Source organism: Pongo pygmaeus, chromosome 4 (genome assembly GCF_028885625.2).
Source record: "Pongo pygmaeus isolate AG05252 chromosome 4, NHGRI_mPonPyg2-v2.0_pri, whole genome shotgun sequence".
Taxonomy (NCBI): domain Eukaryota; kingdom Metazoa; phylum Chordata; class Mammalia; order Primates; family Hominidae; genus Pongo; species Pongo pygmaeus.
This window is the reverse complement of record NC_072377.2, coordinates 60,599,470-60,618,816: the sequence shown is the minus strand read 5'-3', so window position 1 is coordinate 60,618,816 and position 19,347 is coordinate 60,599,470. Positions and strand designations below refer to the sequence as shown.

The window sequence follows — 19,347 nt, the reverse complement described above, 5'->3', positions numbered from 1 at the left end:
TCTATAGAGGAGGTGTACAGTGATACAAAGGATCCATGAAGTAAAATGGAACTTTTCTGCCCCACCCAGGCTTTTCAAAACCTTAGTATAAAGCAGCAGGTTGATCTAGCTTCTCCCCAAGATCCATTGGGTTTTTCTATCCTACAGAAGCAATATGGGAGAATGTCATAAAAACACGATCAGGGAGCTTATAAACAGATAAGTTCATGAGAACATCAGTGTAAAGGAAAATTAAGGGCAGAAAAATAAAAGCAAGAATAAATTCAGTATAGATAAACAAATGCCTGTTAGAAAGGCAAAATAGAAAGTCAGTAAAAAGTCTGTGTTTACATGAGAAAAATCAAATCAAATGCTCCAGAGATGCCCAGCTTTTCCTGGCACCAAGGCATTAGGGGAAATTCTGTATACTCATGGATAACTATCTGAGTAAACGCAGTAGTTTCTAAACCTGGCAGATCATCAGATCAACTTGGGGAATTTCTTAAATTGGAGCTCCCAAGGCACTATTACTTGAGATTTAGATATACTGGGTTTGAGATGGGGCTCAGAAATCAACATTTCTAAAAAGTCAGTCAGTTGATTTTGATCAGCTGCTTGGTTTGAGAAGTAGTTTACCATTAAAATGTTTTTTTTTTTTTATTATTCTGGACAACATCAGGAGAAAAGCAAAGGGAGAAGTAAAGCAAGACTAATCTGCAACATTCTGAATATTGAGGACATCAAAAAAGGAGGAAAAAATACCTGTTTATGTAAATGGCAAATCCATTCAGCAAACTGTCGGGCATTTGGAATAGTAGCCGAAAGAAAGACATAGTGGACGTTATCAGGAAGCAAAATAATAGTTTCTTCCCATACTACACCACGTTCTGAAAAAAATAAATATATACTTTGGACTATAGTTGGACTACAGTGTCACTCTGTGATAACATCTAAAATTATATTCTCTGAAGCTTTATAGTTAGAAATGCAGACTTTACCCAAGAATATTTTAAGCCACAGAGCCTTACTGAAAACTATTTCTCATCATTAATCTCTCCAGTAGAAAATTAGTAGACTAAACCACTATAAATACAATGTACTCTGAAACAGCCTACAAAGAGCAATTCCAGGGTTAATCTTTCCAAACAACCTAACAAGAGCCTCAATGACAAGGCAGCGGAACAGTATTTCTACTGCACATTGAAAAGTAATGGTTACTAACTTGTAGAAAGTTATAGCAACAAATTTAGAAGATACTATTACTATTCCAGATGGCATCGTTCACCCAATTATCCTTGTGATCCTCTGGAGATGAAAGAAAGACTTGATGAATGATAAAACCGTAAGTCATTTTTTATTAAAACGGAAAAAGTTTGACAGCTTCCCTCCTAAAATAGACAAATCAACAAAGGATTTCTGATTCTAAAACCAAAACAACTCTGTTAAGAGCTTAATTTTATAAATTTGGAAAGGGTGAAATATTCAAAGGGTAAATGATTTCTTAAATTATATTACTTTCTCCATAAATACAGGCTGATTTAGTGAGCCAGTTTAAATAAAAACCAAATCTTATTTTAAGTGTGTACATATTAAACATTTAACTTTTCAATGTGTTTGTTAATATTAGCCCTGCCAGCACCCTAAAAATTCCAAGCATACTTACTTTTTCACTACGAGAGTGTAACAGCCTAAGTAAGGGGCATTTGTAAGTTTTTCTTTTTGTTCATTTTTATTTCATAATCCTCACTTTTTTTTTTTTTAACCATAAACACGTATTTCATAGTTACTGAACTAAATAAAAATCAGGAAAGTTAACTTTGCAAGCTAGAAGTTTTAGAAATTCTGTAACATTAGTTCTACTGGTGAGCTATTAGAAGCACGCCAGCTTTTAATTTCTTTTGCTTTATTTGAATTTGCATTTCTCACCCAGCAAAAGTTACTAGTAAAGAGCTGTACTTGAATGAAATCTTAATGGAAAAATAATATCATGTTGTCCACTATTTAAAGAAGCAAGGCGGGTGCAGTTCACGCCTGTAATCCCAGCACTTTGGGAGGCCAAGGTGGGAGGATGACTTGAGTCCAAGAGTTCAAGACCTGCCTGCTCAACATTGTGAGACGCCATCTCTACTAATAAATAAAAATTAGCCAGACATGGTGGTACACGTCTGTAGTTCCAGCTACTTGGGGTACTGAGATGGGAGATCAAGGCTGCAATGAACCATGATCCTACCTAGGATCCTACCTAGGATCATGCACTTCAACCTAGGCAACAGAGTGAAACTCTGTTTCAAAAATAAATATGTAAATAAAAATAAAGAAGCAACAGTTTATTAGAACCCTAGCCACACAAAAACTAGAAGCAAAATTTAACAATAACTTGCTCAAAATTCCTAATGTCATTCTGAAGGGAAATACATGATATACATTTCAACACTGAATATACCTGAATCTCTCATATAATGAATTTCATCAAATATAACCCAAGCAACTTCTCGCATAACTTCAGAACCTCTGTAAAGCATACTTCTCAAAATCTAAAGAAAAAAGTAAAAAATGTATTTAGTTGGATTCTGACATAACAGCTAGTAGTTAGACAAAAGTTGTTTTTTTCAACAAGGAATTGTGGATATTCTTTATTAAATGGAAATATTAAAATAATTTTAAGGGGTTACAGAACTTACTATTTAACAAATATTAACAGAAGTAATATTCAATATTACATTGTTGTATATTATATTGTATATTCCTTTTCTCATAAAAAGCAAAGTAAATGGCTTCTAAACAGTTACTAATCAGATACAATCCACAGACAGAATTATCACCCCTACTCTCCATATGTCTAGAATATGATGCAACTTCCTTCTATACATAGCACCGTCCCAAGATTCATACTTTCTGAAATATACGTACAACTTAAATTATCCTCTATTCAAAACACTGGATCATCCCTGAGTGTTTGCCCATTTTTTCTGCCTCGTTTTCTTGCAACATGGATACTTCCTGGCAACTGTTATCCTAATTTTTGGAGTTAATGAAAACCTTCCACAGATGAAAGAAAGTTTTGAAAATGGAAAATAAACTTCCATGAGGTGACAAAATGAAAAGTGAGCAATGCTTTTGGCTGATTCTCCAAACCAGAAGCTAATTTATGCTCACCATTATACCATATCCTTGGAAAATGCAAAGATATAATAAAAGTATGTACAAAAATACTTAGTAAAGATAACTAATCATGTCCAAAACTTAAGATATTCTAAGTATATGCAAAACTTAACTGCAATTATGGGAAGAAGGTAAACATAATACTGCACTCTAAAAAATCAGTTACTTGGCTGGGTGCAGTGTCTCACACCTGTAATCCCAGCACTCTGGGAGGCTGAGGCAGGCAGATCACGAGGTCAGGAGATAGAGACCATCCTGGCTAACAAGGTGAAACCCCGTCTCTACTAAAAATACAAAAAATTAGCTGGGCATGGTGGCGGGCGCCTGTAGTCCCAGCTACTCGGGAGGCTGAGGCAGGAGAACGGTGTGAACCCAGGAGGCGGAGCTTGCAGTGAGCGGAGATTGCACCACTGCACTCCAGCCTGCGCGACAGAGTGAAACTCCATCTCAAAAAATAAATAAATAAAAATCAGTTACTCATCTACTTGTATCAACACTCAGATATAGAAGGCAAAGTCACATGAAATGAAGAGTCACTATTACTATATATTCAAATCCTTAAAACTACGTACATAAAACCAGTAAAATATTTTCATGTCACTGACAGAAATAAACTTTAAAAATACCTGAAGAAAAAAATGTATCTATGAGACAAATAATAAAGTATGGTAATTTAGAAATGTAATATTATCAGAACATTTTAAGATAAATGTTATCCATTTTGCCTAAGTCTAATCAGAAAATAAGGTACTATACTTTACCTAAGTAGAGCAACCAATAAAACATCCCAGGTTCTAACTGAATAGTCACATTAATTTAATTAAAAACGAAAAGTCAGATGAGGCACTACATGAATTACCTCTGTGGTCATAACAAGACAAGATGCTGTAGGATTAATAGTAACATCACCAGTCATCAAACCAACATCTTGAAATTCTTCATACATTTCACGGTATTTTTGGTTACTCAGAGCCTTAATTGGGCTGGTAAATATTACACGCTGCTTTTCCCTTAAGGCCAATGCAATGGCATACCTACAAATGTGAAAACAAATAATCATAAAACTTTTCCTTTAAATTATGACTTTAAAAATTCTGTTAATATTTAAATTGTGTCCAAATTTTCCCTAATTACTTATCTTGAATGGACTTCGAAGAACAGTAACACCATATCTATTATACTAATAATTATAATAAATATGACATAGAGTGATCTAAAATCATTTTAACTCCGGTCACTCAGAATTAATGTAACTTAATCACTAATAGCAATAGATTACTAACAGTTACCTATTTCTTGCAAGGAAAACACCTTTGGTTCTAACATGGGCCTCCAAAATTCAGAGCCTCTGTCTGTGAGTTCACACATATACAGATGATCAAGTGCTTATAGCCCCTGGAAAATGAAGTGTTTCCTCCTCAAGTTTCACAAATGAGTTAATCTATATGTATTCTTTTCCCACATGTAACAGTTAACAAGTCAGTCCTCTGAAAATTATGGTAGGTTCTGATTATGGAAAATTTCTTTCATAGCTATTAACAGAACACAATAGAGCAGTTTTGTTTTTCTTTAAATATAGACAATGACATCAACATTAAACTTAACATTGTAGTTGATCCTCCTTATTTAAGATTCAGCTCCTGCCCAGAATAGGCTTATTATAATGTATTTGGGGAAATAAAAATAACACTCATCCCAGCCAGTGAAATAAGCAATTTTTAAAAAATCAGAAGTTGTCCAAACATCAAATATGAAAAGAAAATACAGAAATGCTACATACATTATCTAAACTTTTCAAGAAAAAAATTGCAAGATATAAAAACAAACAGGAAAGTACAACCATATGTAGGAAAAAAGAAGCAGTCACAAGAAACTGACTGTCTGGCTCACGCCTATAATCCTAGCATTTAGGGAGGCTGAGGTGGGTGGATCACATGAGGCCAGGAGTTCGAGACCAGCCTTGGCCAACATGGGGAAACCCTGTCTCTACTAAAAATACAAAAATTAGTCAGGTGTGGTGGTGCACATTTGTAATCCCAGCTACTTGGCAGGCTGAAGGAGAACTGCTTGAATCCAGGAGGTGGAGGTCGCAGTGAGCCAACATCACGTCATTGTATTCCAGCCTGGGTGACAGAGTGAGACTCTCTCAAAAAAAAAGAAAAAGAAAGTCTACAGATTAACAATCAAAAGGAAAAATTCTCTAGATGGGCCCATAAGCAGATTTGTGATGACTGTTATCAATGAACATGAAGATAAATTAAGAGAAATTATCAAACCTAAAGAGAAAAAGAAATAGAAAAATAAGAGACACTCAGATATCTGCAAGACATCCTCAAGTATCCCAAAGGAAATTCCAAAATGAGAAAGAGGTAGGAAAAAAAATAACAATAAAAAATTTCATTTGTTTAAAAGACATTAATCTAGAGATCCAAGAAGCTCAATTAATACAGCAGGAAAAAGCAAAAAAGAACCATACCTAGAAACATCATAGTTAAACTGCTAAATGACAAAGGCAAAGAGTCTTTGAAAAACCGCAACAGAAAAACTCAATACATAAAAGAGAACTACATAATTAAGGCTGACTTCTCATCAGAAACAATGGAGTAGAATGAAATGATATCAGTAGAATGATGTATCTGGAGTTGAAGGGGAAAAAAAAATTTGTCAACCAGGAACTCTACATCCAGTGACACTGTCCTTCAAAAATGAAAGCAAAATAAAACTACTCTGTAAGAAATATTTATTAAAAACCCTTCAAACTAAAAGGAAACAATACCATAAAACAGAACAATTAAGACTATGTATATAAAGGTATATATAAAACTTTTATCACTTAATATTTTTAGAAAACACAATTTAAAGCAATGATTATATTGTATTACAGATACTGTATTACTAGATTTATAGCATATGTAGTTGAAATATATAAGACAGTATTAAATAGTACAAAAATGAGAAGAAAATATTAGGGTAAGTTTTCAATATTTTCCATAAATTGTGACTGTGATTTAGTTAAACATGCATACTGTAAGCTCCAAAATAACCACTAAAAACTAACTCAAAGAAAGCTAAAAAGTCAAGAGAAATTAAAACGGTACACTAAAAGATATTTGTTAAACAAAATAGAAGGCAGTGAAGGAGGAAAAATAAGGATCAAAAAAAAAAAAAACATGAGAAATATACCAAAAGACCCCCAAAATGAACAACAAAAGGCAAATATAAATCCAACCATATCAATCATTAAACTACTGAAATTTCATAAAGTATCTTCTCTAATCACAAATTAAATTAGAAATAACAAATGGCTAAGTATATGGAAAATCACGTTTGAAAAGTAAACAACATACAAGGGAACCAAAAGAGAAATGAAAAAGTGGATTAAATGAAAATGAAACACAGTATTATCAGTTTACAGGATGCATTTTAATCAGTACTGAGTGGAATTTTATAGTTTTATATAAACACTTATATTAAACATAAAGAATTATCTAAAACCTCAGGAAATTTCTACGCCAGGCACAATGGCTCACACCTGTAATCCCAGCACTTTGGGAGGCTGAGGCAGGAGGACTGCTCGAGCCCAGAAGTTCAAGACCAGTTTGGGCAACACAGACCCTGTCTCTACAAAAAATAAATTAAAAATAAATAAATAAACAAAATATAAAAATTAGCTGGGTGTGGTAGCACATGTCTGTACTCCCAGCTACTAAGGAGGCTGAGGTGGGAGCATCAATTGAGCCTGGGAAGTCAAGGCTGTAGTGAGCCATGATTATACCATTGCATTCCAACCTGGTTGACAGCAAGACCCTGTCTCATAAAAGAAAAAAAGAAATTTCTAGATAGACACGGTTTACCAAAATTGGCTTTAAAAAACAGGAAATTAAATTAGGAATTAAAAATCTTTCCACAAAGAAATGCCTAGGCTTAAATGGCTTCACTAATGAATTCTATCAAACATTTAAGAAGTATGCCAAATACACAAAGTCTTATGGAAAACAGACCAGGAGGCAACACTTCCAGCTTACTTTAAGAGACTAGTATTACTCTGACACCAATGCCAAAGACTTTATAAGAAAATCACATACCATTATTCCTCATGATGACACAAAAGTCTAGAATAAACCAGAGTCAGCTCTCTACACATGCAGGTTCTGAGGATTGAAAATACAATACTGTATTTGCAAGATGAGGAACCCATGGATATGGAGAAACAACTGTTCACATCTGAAGGTTCCACAGGGCCTACTGCAGAAATTTGAGCATCTGTGGATTCTGCTATATGAGGGGGTCTGGGAACCAATCCTCCTTGGATAATGAGTGACAACTGTACTGGCAAACTGAAATCGGTAACATACACAAATGATCACCTGTCATAAAGAACCAGATTTATTCCAGGGATACAAGGTTGGTTTAAAATCAGAAAATTTAATATAGTACACTAAGAGAATAAAAAGCTAATACTACGATTTCCTCAATAGATGGAAAAATCATTTCACAAAATACAATATACCTCGATAAAAATTCTCAATTTTTTGTTTATTTTCATTTATTCCCTACTAAGAACAGAAAGAAACAACTTCATTCTCATAAAGAGCAACCAGCAAAAAACAGCTAACGTCATACTTCATGTTGAAAGACTGAATGCTTTCTTCCTCATATCAGAAATAAGGCAAGGATGTCCACTCTCAGTACTATCCAACATTGTACTAGATATTGCCAATGCAATAAGAAAGACACACATATTGAGAAGGAAGTAAAACCATCTTTTTTCACAGGCAATGTTATCATCTATATAGAAAGTCTTATGGAATGTACAAAAAAGTTAATAAAACTTAAGGAAACACGATGAGGTTGCTGGATAAAATATCAGTATATAGAAATCAACTGTATTTCAATACACAAGCTATTAGCAATCCAAATATAACCTTAAGAAAAAATGTGATTCACAATAGCATAAACAGAAATACTTAGGAATAGGTTTAAGAAAACACGTATAAGACCTATACACTGAAAACTGCAAAATGTTGCTAACAGAAATTAAACTTGACCTAAATAATGGAGAAATACATCATTTTCATGGATTGAGTCAATATTGTTAAAATGACAATTTTCTCCAAATTAATTTTTAAGTTCAACAAAACCCCTATCAAAATTAAAATGGGCTTTCTGGTTGGAAATTCACAAGCTAATCTTAAAATACTATTGGAAATACAAAAGACCTAGAAGCGCCCAGTTTTTAAAAAGAATGAAGTTAGAAGATTCTCATTACCTAGTATCAATACTTATTATAAAGCCACAGTAATCAAAATAGTGTACTACTGTAAAGATATAACAGAAAGTCCAGAAACAATCCTACATAATTTACAAGTAATTTACGGGAATTCAATTCAATGGGAAAAAATAGTACTTTGAATTGGAACAATTGGATATCCAAATACAAAAAGCTAAATTTAGACCCTTTCCTCACATCTTACAGAAAAACTAACTTGAGAAGAATCACAGATCTAAATGGAAGAACTAATACTATGAAATTGCAAGAGGAAAACGAAGAAGAAAATATTTGTGATTTTGGGATAGGCAAAATCACAATTAGGTAATTCTTAGGTATACCAATTGCATGATCAATCTATAAAATATTACGAAATTAAACATTTAAATTAAAATGCTTTCTCTACAAAAGAAAATTGAGACAAGCCACAGAATGAAAAACATATTTATAAATCACATCTGCTTTTTAAAAAAACTCGTATGCTAATAAAGAATTCTTACAACGCAATTAAGACCAACAACCTAATTTAAAACATCAGCAAGACTGAAATAAACAATTCAAAGATATATAAAGAAATGATAAACATGAAATGATGCTTAACACCCTTAGTCATCACAGAAATGCATATTAAAACTACTTTGTGACATCACTGAAATGGGTATAATAAAAAAAGACAATACCAAGAGTAGGGAAGGATGCAGAGAAACTGGCACCCTCATACATTACTGGTAGGAATATAAAATGGTACAGCCACATTAAAAAATAGTTCAGTAGTCTCCTCAACAGTTAAATACATATTTGCCATAAAATACAGCAATTACATTCCTAGGTATCTACCTTACCTAAGAGAAATGAAAACATAGGTCCACTTAAAGACTTGCACATGAATGTTTACATCAGTATTATAATGGCCAAAAGATGATCAGTGTTTGCCTGTGGCTAGAGATAGGAATGGGTTTGAATGTAAACACACATAACAGAACTAAATAGATGGAAGTCTTCTAAAACTGGTAAGGGTTGCACAATTGTACCGATTTACTAAAACTCACTCAAATACATACTTATGATAGATAAATTTAATGGTAAGTAAATTATATAATAAAGCTATTCACACAGAATTAAAAAATCAGCAGTGTCAGAGGAAGTATTTGGTTTACATATATAAACAACCTGATACCAACATGTTAGTCCTAGTACCAGGTTTATAAATAAAATGTTGCACCCTGCTATAGTTAACAGGTGAAGTAGGAGTTTACCTAAAGTCCTTTATCACTAGGGAAAATACGTGAGATCTGGTGTGCAACATCTGGTGTTCATATACAATTAGGTACCTCATCAGGTTTACTTTTTACTGAAGTGAAATTCACATAACATAAAATTAACCATTTTAAAGTGTATATTTCAGTGGCATTTAGTACATTCATAATGTTACGCAACCAGTAACTCCATCTAATTCTAGTATTTTCATCACCTCCCAAAAAACTCTGTACTCACTAAGCAGTTATTCTTTTACTCCACTCCTCTCACTAGTCCCTGTCCCCCACCAATATGCTGTCTTTCTCTATGGATTTACCTATTCTGGATATTTCACATAAATGGAATCATAAAGCAATCTTTTGACTCCAACTTCTCTTAGTAGGCATAATGTTTTTGAGTATGTATCAGCACTTCATTCCTTTTTATGGCAGAGTAATATTCCACTGTCTGGATATATCACAACTTATTTATCCATTCATCATCCACTGATGGACATCTGGAGTGTTTCTACCTTTTGGCTATTGTGAATAGCGCTGCTGTGAAGATTTGTTTAGGTACCTGTTATCAATTCTTTGGGGGTACAAATCTAGGAGTAGAGTTGCTGGGTCATATGATAATTCTACGTTATAACAAATACATTACATTCTACATTATAACATTCTACATTATACATTCTACATTATAACAAATTCTACATTATAACAAATCTAGGAGTAGAATTACTGGGTCATATGATAATTCTGTATTATAACTTTTTGAAGAATTGCCAGACTGTTTTCCACAGCCAACCTCATCAGGTTTTCAAGTATCTACAATCCTGGTGAATTTCTTAAATTCTCTTTACGATTTCCTAGCCCAAGTTTTAGAGCACGTTTCAGCATATCTATATGAAAACTTCCTCTACAGAAAAATATCTTCTCTTGTAGGAAAAATGAAAGCAAGGTTACACTAATGGCCAAAATTCAAATTATTATACATATGCTGGCTTTAAATGCATAAAGCACCAAACATACTGCAATTAAATTAGTTTCTCTAAGTGAAAAAGATAATTGAACTAAGAGTGGTCAAACTTCTTCTTCTATACCTGTGCCTTAGGAGGAAACTGGTTTGTGAATTAAGCATCTTCTGAACAGGAGTGGACTCTTAAGAAATTCCACTGAACATAACTAGGGTGATAGAGAACCATAATGTGTTTAAGGCTGAGAACGAGATAAAGACTATTCTGCAACTGGCTGATACTGCTGAGATGACAATATAAGATACAAACTTCACTCCTCTAACTCAATGAAGAGAAAAACTGAGACTTACACAGCTAAGCCAAGGTCTGGAAGGAATGAATACAGTGACCAGATAAGCCCTGACCAGGAATACAAAATTATTCAGCACCCAACAAGGTAAAATTCAGAATGTTTTAGTATCAATAAAAGGTATGCAAAGAAGCAGGAAAATATAACCTATAATGACAAGGGAAAAAAATCAATAAAAACAAATCTGAAAACGAGACAGATGACGGAATTAGGAATTAATAACACAATGACCAGATAAGCCAAGGTCTGGAAGGAACTAATAATAGATAAGATAACCTGCTAAGGAAAAAAATATTCCAGGATTCATGAATTATTTTGATCACTGCTATGATTTAAATGACCCCTACAAAATGTATGTAGAAATTTAATTGCCAAAGTAATGGTATTTGGAAGTAGGGCCTTTAAGAGGTGATGAGGTCATGAAAGCGCCATCTTCATGAATATACTAATTACATTATCTTGGGAGGGGATTATCAAAGGGGTGGGCCCCAGTTAAAAGGACAAGTTAGGCCCGATTTCCTCTCCCTTTCTTGCCATGGGATGACTCTCGCCAGAAGCCTGTGCCATGTTCTTGGTTTTCTCAGCTTCCAGAACCATGAGCTAAATAAACTTCCTTTCTTTATAAATTACCCAGTCTGTGGTATTCTGTTACAGCAGAATACAGCAACAGAAAACAGACTAAGACAACCACCATGCCAAGGTAAAATGGCTGATGAACAGGATGATTGGTGCCATTTTTTAATCTGTTTCTTTTCTCTACAGTCTTCTTTACTCTTTAGGTATCCCCTGTTAAAAGTACCTAATTCAGCTACTCAACTAGAAAGGTCATAGAGAAATATGTTATAAATTGTAAAAGTTAAACCAAAAGAGTCAATCTACAACAGGTTGCAAAATGCCATCCACATTAATGAGCACCATCCATCCACTTTTAGAATGGCCCAGTTCCATCAAACATTAGTATTCATCACCTGGTGATCTTGTTAAAATGTAGATTCTCAATAAGCAGTTATAGGGTGGGGCTAGAGATTCTGCCTAACAAGTTCCCAGGTAGTATCAAGGACTATACTTTGAGTAGCAAGACTACACAATCTTGGTTATTAAATATATTTTAGAAGAACAGGAACCTACCAAAATACGTGCACTATTGTAGTAATACATAATGTACATTAAAAATAATACAGAAAACATCCACTTACACCAAGATGGAGTAACAGAAACTGGCTTTACCCACCCACCTGAAACAATGATAAACAGCACAAAATATATGAAACAGTGGTTTCATACACTGGATATAAGAACAGTACGCCCCAAGAGAGAGAAAACAAAGTAGGTAATCCTAAATTACTGCCTAGATTTTCCAAACTGCAGTTCTAAGATGGGCAACCAAGGTAAACCCTGGAAGTTTCCCTAAGTTGAACAGACCAAGATTGTAGTCTGTGAAGGCTACGGCAGCTGGAGTTTGCAGGGTAGAATACCAGAGGAGACAACTGCAAAGAAAAGGCTCTGAAAATCTGCTGAGCATCTGGAAGTCTTCAGGTAGTAATGATCCATGAATAAGTCTTAGGAAATTATCTGAGGCCATGGAAAAACCAACCAAGAGGAGAAGAGATAAAAATTACCAAATCTTATACACGACTGGCAGAAATGTGGTTTCCCACCAGCTACAGTGGAAAACCTCAGAATTCACAAAATACTGCATGGAATACTGAGAAGAATACTGACTAAGTAGTGGGGAAAATCCGCCCTAGACTAAATGCTATTCTGGTCGTGCCTAAAAAAGTCATAAAAGTAAGCCTCAAAAGGATATTTTTTCCAAGTAACTTAACTATACCTCAGAACAAATCTCACAAATATGTACAAAAATGCAAAAGTATTCAGCACCGAACAAGGTAAAATTCACAATGTTTTCGCATGCAATAAAAAAGTATCAGGTATGTCAAGGTGCAGGAAAACAGTCTGTAATGAAAAATTTTTTTTTAATCAATAAAATCAGATCCAAAAATGAGACAGATGACAGAATTAGTAAACATGGATATTAAAAGTTACTATAACAGTACTCTATATGCTCAAGAAAGCTGAGGAAAATTAAACAGCACGTTAAATAAAAATACAGAAAACACTGACGAAATCAAAATTTTAGAGATGGAAACTGAGTGTCTGAGATTAAAAAACACACTGGCTAGTATTAAAAGCAGATTAAGACACTGCAATAAAAAAAAAAGTGAATAAACCTGAAGTCACAGCAACAGAAACTATCCAAAATGAAACACAGAATAAACACCAAAAATAAAATTATAATAAATAAACAGCTTCAGTGGGCTGTGAACAACTTAAAGGGGCCTGCTGTAAGTATAACTTGAGTCCTCAAAGAAATAAAGGAAGGGGCAATATTTGCGTAAAAAATGTCTGAAATTTCCCCAAATTTAATGAAAACTATAATAAATCCACATATCTAAGACACCCTACAAACTCAAGTTTAAGAAACATGGAAAAAAAAAAAAAACTATCTCAGTCACATTATAATCAAGAAGTCAGTGATTAAAAAAAAAAAATCAAAGAAGCAGGAAAGTCAATCCATCAAAGAGACCAGGAAGTAACACAGATAAATGAAGTAGTAACAAGGACATCTAACGTTTTTGTAACTGTACCCTATCTGTTCAAGCAGATAGGACTGCATTTCTATAAACCAGAAATAGAAGAAAACATTAAGAAAAAAAAAGGAAGCTAAAAAAAGTTAAGAGACATGGAGGATAACAAAAATAAATTGAACTTCTAGCAAAGAAAATATAATATCTGAGATTAAAAATGCATTCAGTTTGTGCCTATAAGCCCAGCACTTTGGGAGAGCAAGGCAGGAGAATCCCTTGAGCCCAGGAGTTTGAGACCGGTGTAGGCAACATAGCGAGATTTCATCTCCACAAATAATCAAAAACTTAGCCAGTCATGGTGGCACACGCCTGTGGTCCCAGCTACTCGGGACGCTGAGTTGGACTGCTTGAGCCCACAAGTTTGAGAATGCAAATGAGCTGTGTTTGTGCCACTGCACTCCAACCTGGGCGATAGAGCAAGACCCTGTCTCAAAAAACAAACAAAAAAAAAAGTAGCACTCAATGAGATTAACAGCACATTAGAAAATTCAGAAGCAAAGATTAATAAATTTAAAGACATTGCATTAGAAATGACCCACAAATGAAACTCAAAAGAAAAAAATGAATATAGTATTGGTGAGTTGTGAGACAACTTTAAGTGGCCCAAAAGAGTCCTTGAACAAGAGCCCTGAGGACCGCAAAAACAAACCCAAAGACAAGAAAAAAATGCAAAAACAACACCAACGTACATAAAAACCAAACTGCTTAAAATCAATGATAAAAATCAATCTTAAAAGCAGCCAGAGGAAAAAAGACACGTTATGTACAGAGGATCAAAGGTATACTAGGATTTCTTGTCATAAACTATGCAAGTCAAAAGGCAGTCTTAAAAGAAAATTACAATTCCATACCAAAGGAAAATACCTTTCAAAAATAAAAAAGTAAAAGATTTTCAGACATACAAAAGTTAAAAGATTTTCTCATCAGTAGAACTGCACTACAATAAAATCCTAAAGGCATTTCTTCAGATAGAAGGGAAATGATGCTGTACAGAAAACAAGATCAAACATAACTTATCAGACATGTCAAATTATTTAAGAAACATATCAAAAACATGGCCAGGCATGGTAGCTCATGCCTGTAATCCCAGAAATTTGGGAGTCCAAGGTGGGACGATTGCTTGAGCCCAGGAGTTTGAGACCAGCCTATTTGAGTTTGAGACCCTGTGTTGCCTCTAAAAAAAAAAAAAAAATTAGCCAGGTGTGATGGTGCATGCTTTTAGTCCCATCTACTAGGAAGGCTGAGGCAGGAGGATCGCCTGAGCCCAGAGGTCAAGGCTGCAGTGAGCCATGACTGCGCAGAAGAAAAAAAAAAATCACGTCAATAGACGCAAAAAAAGCACTTGACAAAATCCAGTATCTAAATATTTTATACACATAGACATACATACATATGCAAACAAAATCTCTGCAAACTAGGAACAGAAGTTCCTCAAACTGATAAATAAAAAGCATCTGTGAAAAACCAATAGGTAATATCATGCTTAATGAAGAAAGCCTGAGTGTTTTTCTCCTAATATGAGGAACAAGAAAAGAATGTCCTCTTTTATACTACTTCAAGTAAACATTGTATTAGAGGTTCAATAAGACATGAAAAAGAAATTGTTCAAAAGGGACAAGTAAAACCATCTTCACTAGCAGAAATCAAACAAACAGCAAAAAAGAAACTTTTAAAGAGTGAAATAAGGAACAAAGTGACTTTAAAAAGAAAGCTACTCACTCGGCGCATACTGTTTTTCCCGCTGACGTATGTGCAGATACTAGAACAGACTGATTATTGTCAACACACTGAATGGCCTCTCTTTGAAAAGCATCAAGAATGAATGGGTATTCCTATAAAAACAAAATATTAATATCTGCATAAAAACATCTAGTCGTATCAGAGCATACTTAAAATCAAAACACAAGCAGGCTACCCCCCAAAGCATTCTGGGAGTATTCCTTTATGATTTTATTTAGAAAATATACTACACATTAGTGAAAATAAGGAAGAGTAAACTACATTTTTGCCCAAACAACACAGAAGCTAATTCTGCTCTCTAATCTTTCGATTATTACATTATGTTGGTGTGTATTACATTAATAATAAAATAATCATTACCATTTACCAAAAACAAGCTCTGTGGCCAGGCACTGTGTAACACATTTTCCATATATTATTACTAATTTTCACAACAACCCCTATCATAGATGTTATTTCCTTTCATAGGTAGGAACTCTGAGGCTCTAAAAAGTGAAGTTTCTCAGTAAAGTTCACTCCGTAGAGGCAGAATATTACATCTATTAGACTTTAAGAGTTCATGCATACTCTACCACACTGCCTTTTTTATTTACAGAAAATTACCTAGAAAATTAAACCTTAAAAATTTCTTGGCCTTTTAAGGTCTATCAGGCCTTCAAAATCCGTCTAATAAAAGCACAGAGTTCCGGTTTCATTAGAAGCCTGTTAAAACCCTAAAACTATAGGCAAAAACTAGTACACATGTATTTTTTTCTGGAGAAAGGTTGATAACTTTCATTACATTCTTTTAAAAGGTTGAGAATCACAATTTTAATATTTTAAAATCTCATCACGTGATGGCTGGTTTCCAGCATAGTTGTTAACTGATTCAGTTCTCATTATATTTGTCTTTAGTTGGCTTGTTCTTGATACGTACATATATATGTTGTGGGAAATATAAAAATCTCATTTGAAATAAGAATTTTAAGAAAAAGAATTTTAAGAAAAAAAGAAAACAAAACTATATAAACTGTATTACCCAAAGTACAGACCTTAGCAGCTTTTCCAACTCGTGGTTTAAGTGGTAAATAATCCTCATCTGCAGGAAGCGCAACCTGACAACAAAGTAAAAAAGAAAAAAAAATAACCTCACCAACTATTTGAGAACTGATGTATTTAGCATTCCATAATGAATGATGGTTTGGAAAATAAAACTGATGAACTAGAGTGATGAACTTTAGCTGTCTCAGACACTGTAAATCAAATAACTGTCTTTAAGAACAAGGCAAAAAGCTAGTTTCAACACTCAGAAATTACATCTACTCTCATTTGTCTAAGGGTAATAATTGAAAGCTGATGTTTATCTCCCTGAGGAAACTGTGTACTTTTTAAAGTCGAAACTACTACTAACACAGAAGAATAACAACACAGTGGGTAGAAAACAACATAGAACAAAAAGAGAAACTTTTGAATGCTCATATGCTGACAGGGAATGGCAATTAGGAAAAAAGAGACTCTAGAAATATTTAAGGGAAAAGGAAATTAATAAAGTCTTTGTGCAGTGTGGCGATTCCTCAAGGATGTAGAACTAGAAATACTATTTGACCCAGCGATCCCATTACTGGGTATATACCCAAAGGATTATAAATCTTTCTACTACAAAGACGCATGCATACGTTATGTTCATTGCGGCACTATTCACAATAGCAAAGACTTGGAACCAACCCACATATGTCCATCAATTACAGACTGGATAAAGAAAATGTGGCACATATACACCATAGAATACTATGCAGCCATAACAGTTGATGAGTTCATGTCCTTTGCAGGCACATGGATGAAGCTGGAAACTATCATTCTCAGCAAACTATCACAACAACACAAAACCAAACACTGCCATGTTCTCACTCATAAGTGGGAGTTGAACAATGAGAACACATGGACACAGGGCAGGGAACATCACAAACCGGGGCCTGTAGAGAGGTGTGGGGCTAGGAGAGGGATAGCATTAGGAGAAATACCTAATGAAGGTTGACAGGATGATGGGTGCAGCAAACCACCATGGTAGGTGTATACCCATGTAACAAAACTGCATGTTCTGCACATGTACCCCAGAACTTAAAGTATAATAATTAAAAATAAATAAATAAAGTCTTTGTGGAGATAGGATAAGACACAACCAAGAATACTGGCAGAACAACCATCCTTAGTCTGGAAGGGGAATGTGACACATACAAATAGTCTTGGTGATGGAGGTTATAATCAGAGGACATTTCAACTTGATATCCTCAAGCCTGTGAAGAGGAAAAGTCACCCTGCTGAGAAAGTGGGAAGAAGTGACAGAAAGGTGGGCTTGAAGATAATCATGGAGTACCGAAGGGGCTTTTGACCTCCTGAGAATAGTTTGTGTTTCTTTTTTCTTTTTTGAGACTCTTGTCACCCAGGCTGGAGTACAGTGGCACGATCTCAGCTCACTGCAACCTCTACCTCCCTGGTTCAAGCAATTCCCCTGCCTCAGCCTCCTGAGTAGCTGGGATTACAGGCACAAGCCACCACGCCCGGCTAATTTTTTTTGTATTTTTAGTAAAGACGGGATTTCACCATGCTGGCCAGACTGGTCTCAAACTCCTGACCTCAGGCAATCCGCCTGCCTCACCCTCCCAAAGTGCTGGGATTATAGACGTGAGCCACTGTGCCCAGCCATGCTTATGTTTTTCCATCTTTTATAAGCCCAGATAACTGAATAGGGTCTAACATATCTTGAATGATCAAATGGACATCACACCTGTCAGACACTATGTACTATTTCTAAAGAAACATAAGAGACTTTCAGTAGAAAAAGATTTTAGAAGATAAATTTCTAGAAATCATGTCCTTTGCAGTAACATGGATGCAGCTGGAGGCCATCATCCTAAGTGATTTAATGCAGAAACAGAAAATCAAATACTGCATATTCTCACTATGTTTAGTGAGAGCTAAACATAGGGTACACATGGACATAAGAACAACAGACACTGAGGACTCCAAAAGCAGGAAGTGAAAGTGGGAAAGCGTTGAAAAACTATTTAATACCTATTGGGTAGTACGTTCACTATTTGGGTGGCGGGTTCAACTGAAGCCCAAACTTCAGCATCATATGATATACCCATGTAACAAACCTGCACATGACTAGGTACAGTGCCTCACGCCTGTAATCCCAGCACTTTGGGAGGCCAAGACGGCTGGATCACTTGAAGTCAGGAGTTTGAGACCAGCCTGACCAACATGGTGAAACCCAGTCTCTACTAAAAATAAAAAAAAATAAAGAAAATAAAAAAATTAGCCAAGCGTGGTGGCACGCACCTGTAATCCCAGCTGCTTGGGACGCTGAGGCAGAAAGATTGCTTGAGCCTAGGACGTGGAGGTTGCAGTGAGCCGAGGTCACATCACTGCACTCCAGCCTAGACGACACAGTAAGACTCTTAAAAAAAAAAAAAAAACCAAACCAAAAAAAAACACCAAAAATCAAACCTGCATATGTACCTCCTGAATCTAAAGTTTAAAAAAAAAAAAGATAAGGTTCTAAACCTACATCGAAAGCCTTTTTGTTAATTTGGATTACTGTGCTTATTCAATAGACTTTTAATGAGATTCTCCAATTACCTCTAAAAATTACTTGCTATAATGTTTATAATAAAAAGTTTTGAGAAGGAAATAGTGTTATAGTTCCATCATGTCCCTCATGGGTATAAATTCTCACTTCTAAATGGATACAAACTATCTCTGACCACCATCTTGTGGCAGAACAAAGAAACTGCAATTTATCAGTCATTGGAGCAAGACATGAAATAGCATGTAACCTTCAAAAATAGCACTGTTACTTAACTTTAGGAGTATGAATGCTCTAAACACCTATTCTGTGCTAGGTACTTTACCTAATTTACTTCTATAATCCTCACAACCACACCACAAGGTAGATCCCTTTACTGCAAATTTAAAAACTACAAAAAAACAATGTTTTTTAATA

At 34.8% G+C, this 19,347-nt stretch overlaps 1 protein-coding gene across 1 annotated transcript in view; it reads right to left on the bottom strand.

Moving 5' to 3' along the window:
• The window catches only part of MTREX (Mtr4 exosome RNA helicase), a 117,609-nt gene that overhangs the window by 81,142 nt on the left and 17,120 nt on the right, over window positions 1-19,347 (bottom strand). The window contains exons 4-8 of the mRNA XM_054487953.2: window positions 16,394-16,456; window positions 15,342-15,454; window positions 4,001-4,175; window positions 2,423-2,513; window positions 742-866 (exon numbers count right to left, since the gene is read on the bottom strand). Of these exons, the coding sequence (XP_054343928.1) occupies window positions 742-866; window positions 2,423-2,513; window positions 4,001-4,175; window positions 15,342-15,454; window positions 16,394-16,456 (567 nt within the window). The remainder of the gene's footprint in view (window positions 1-741; window positions 867-2,422; window positions 2,514-4,000; window positions 4,176-15,341; window positions 15,455-16,393; window positions 16,457-19,347) is intronic.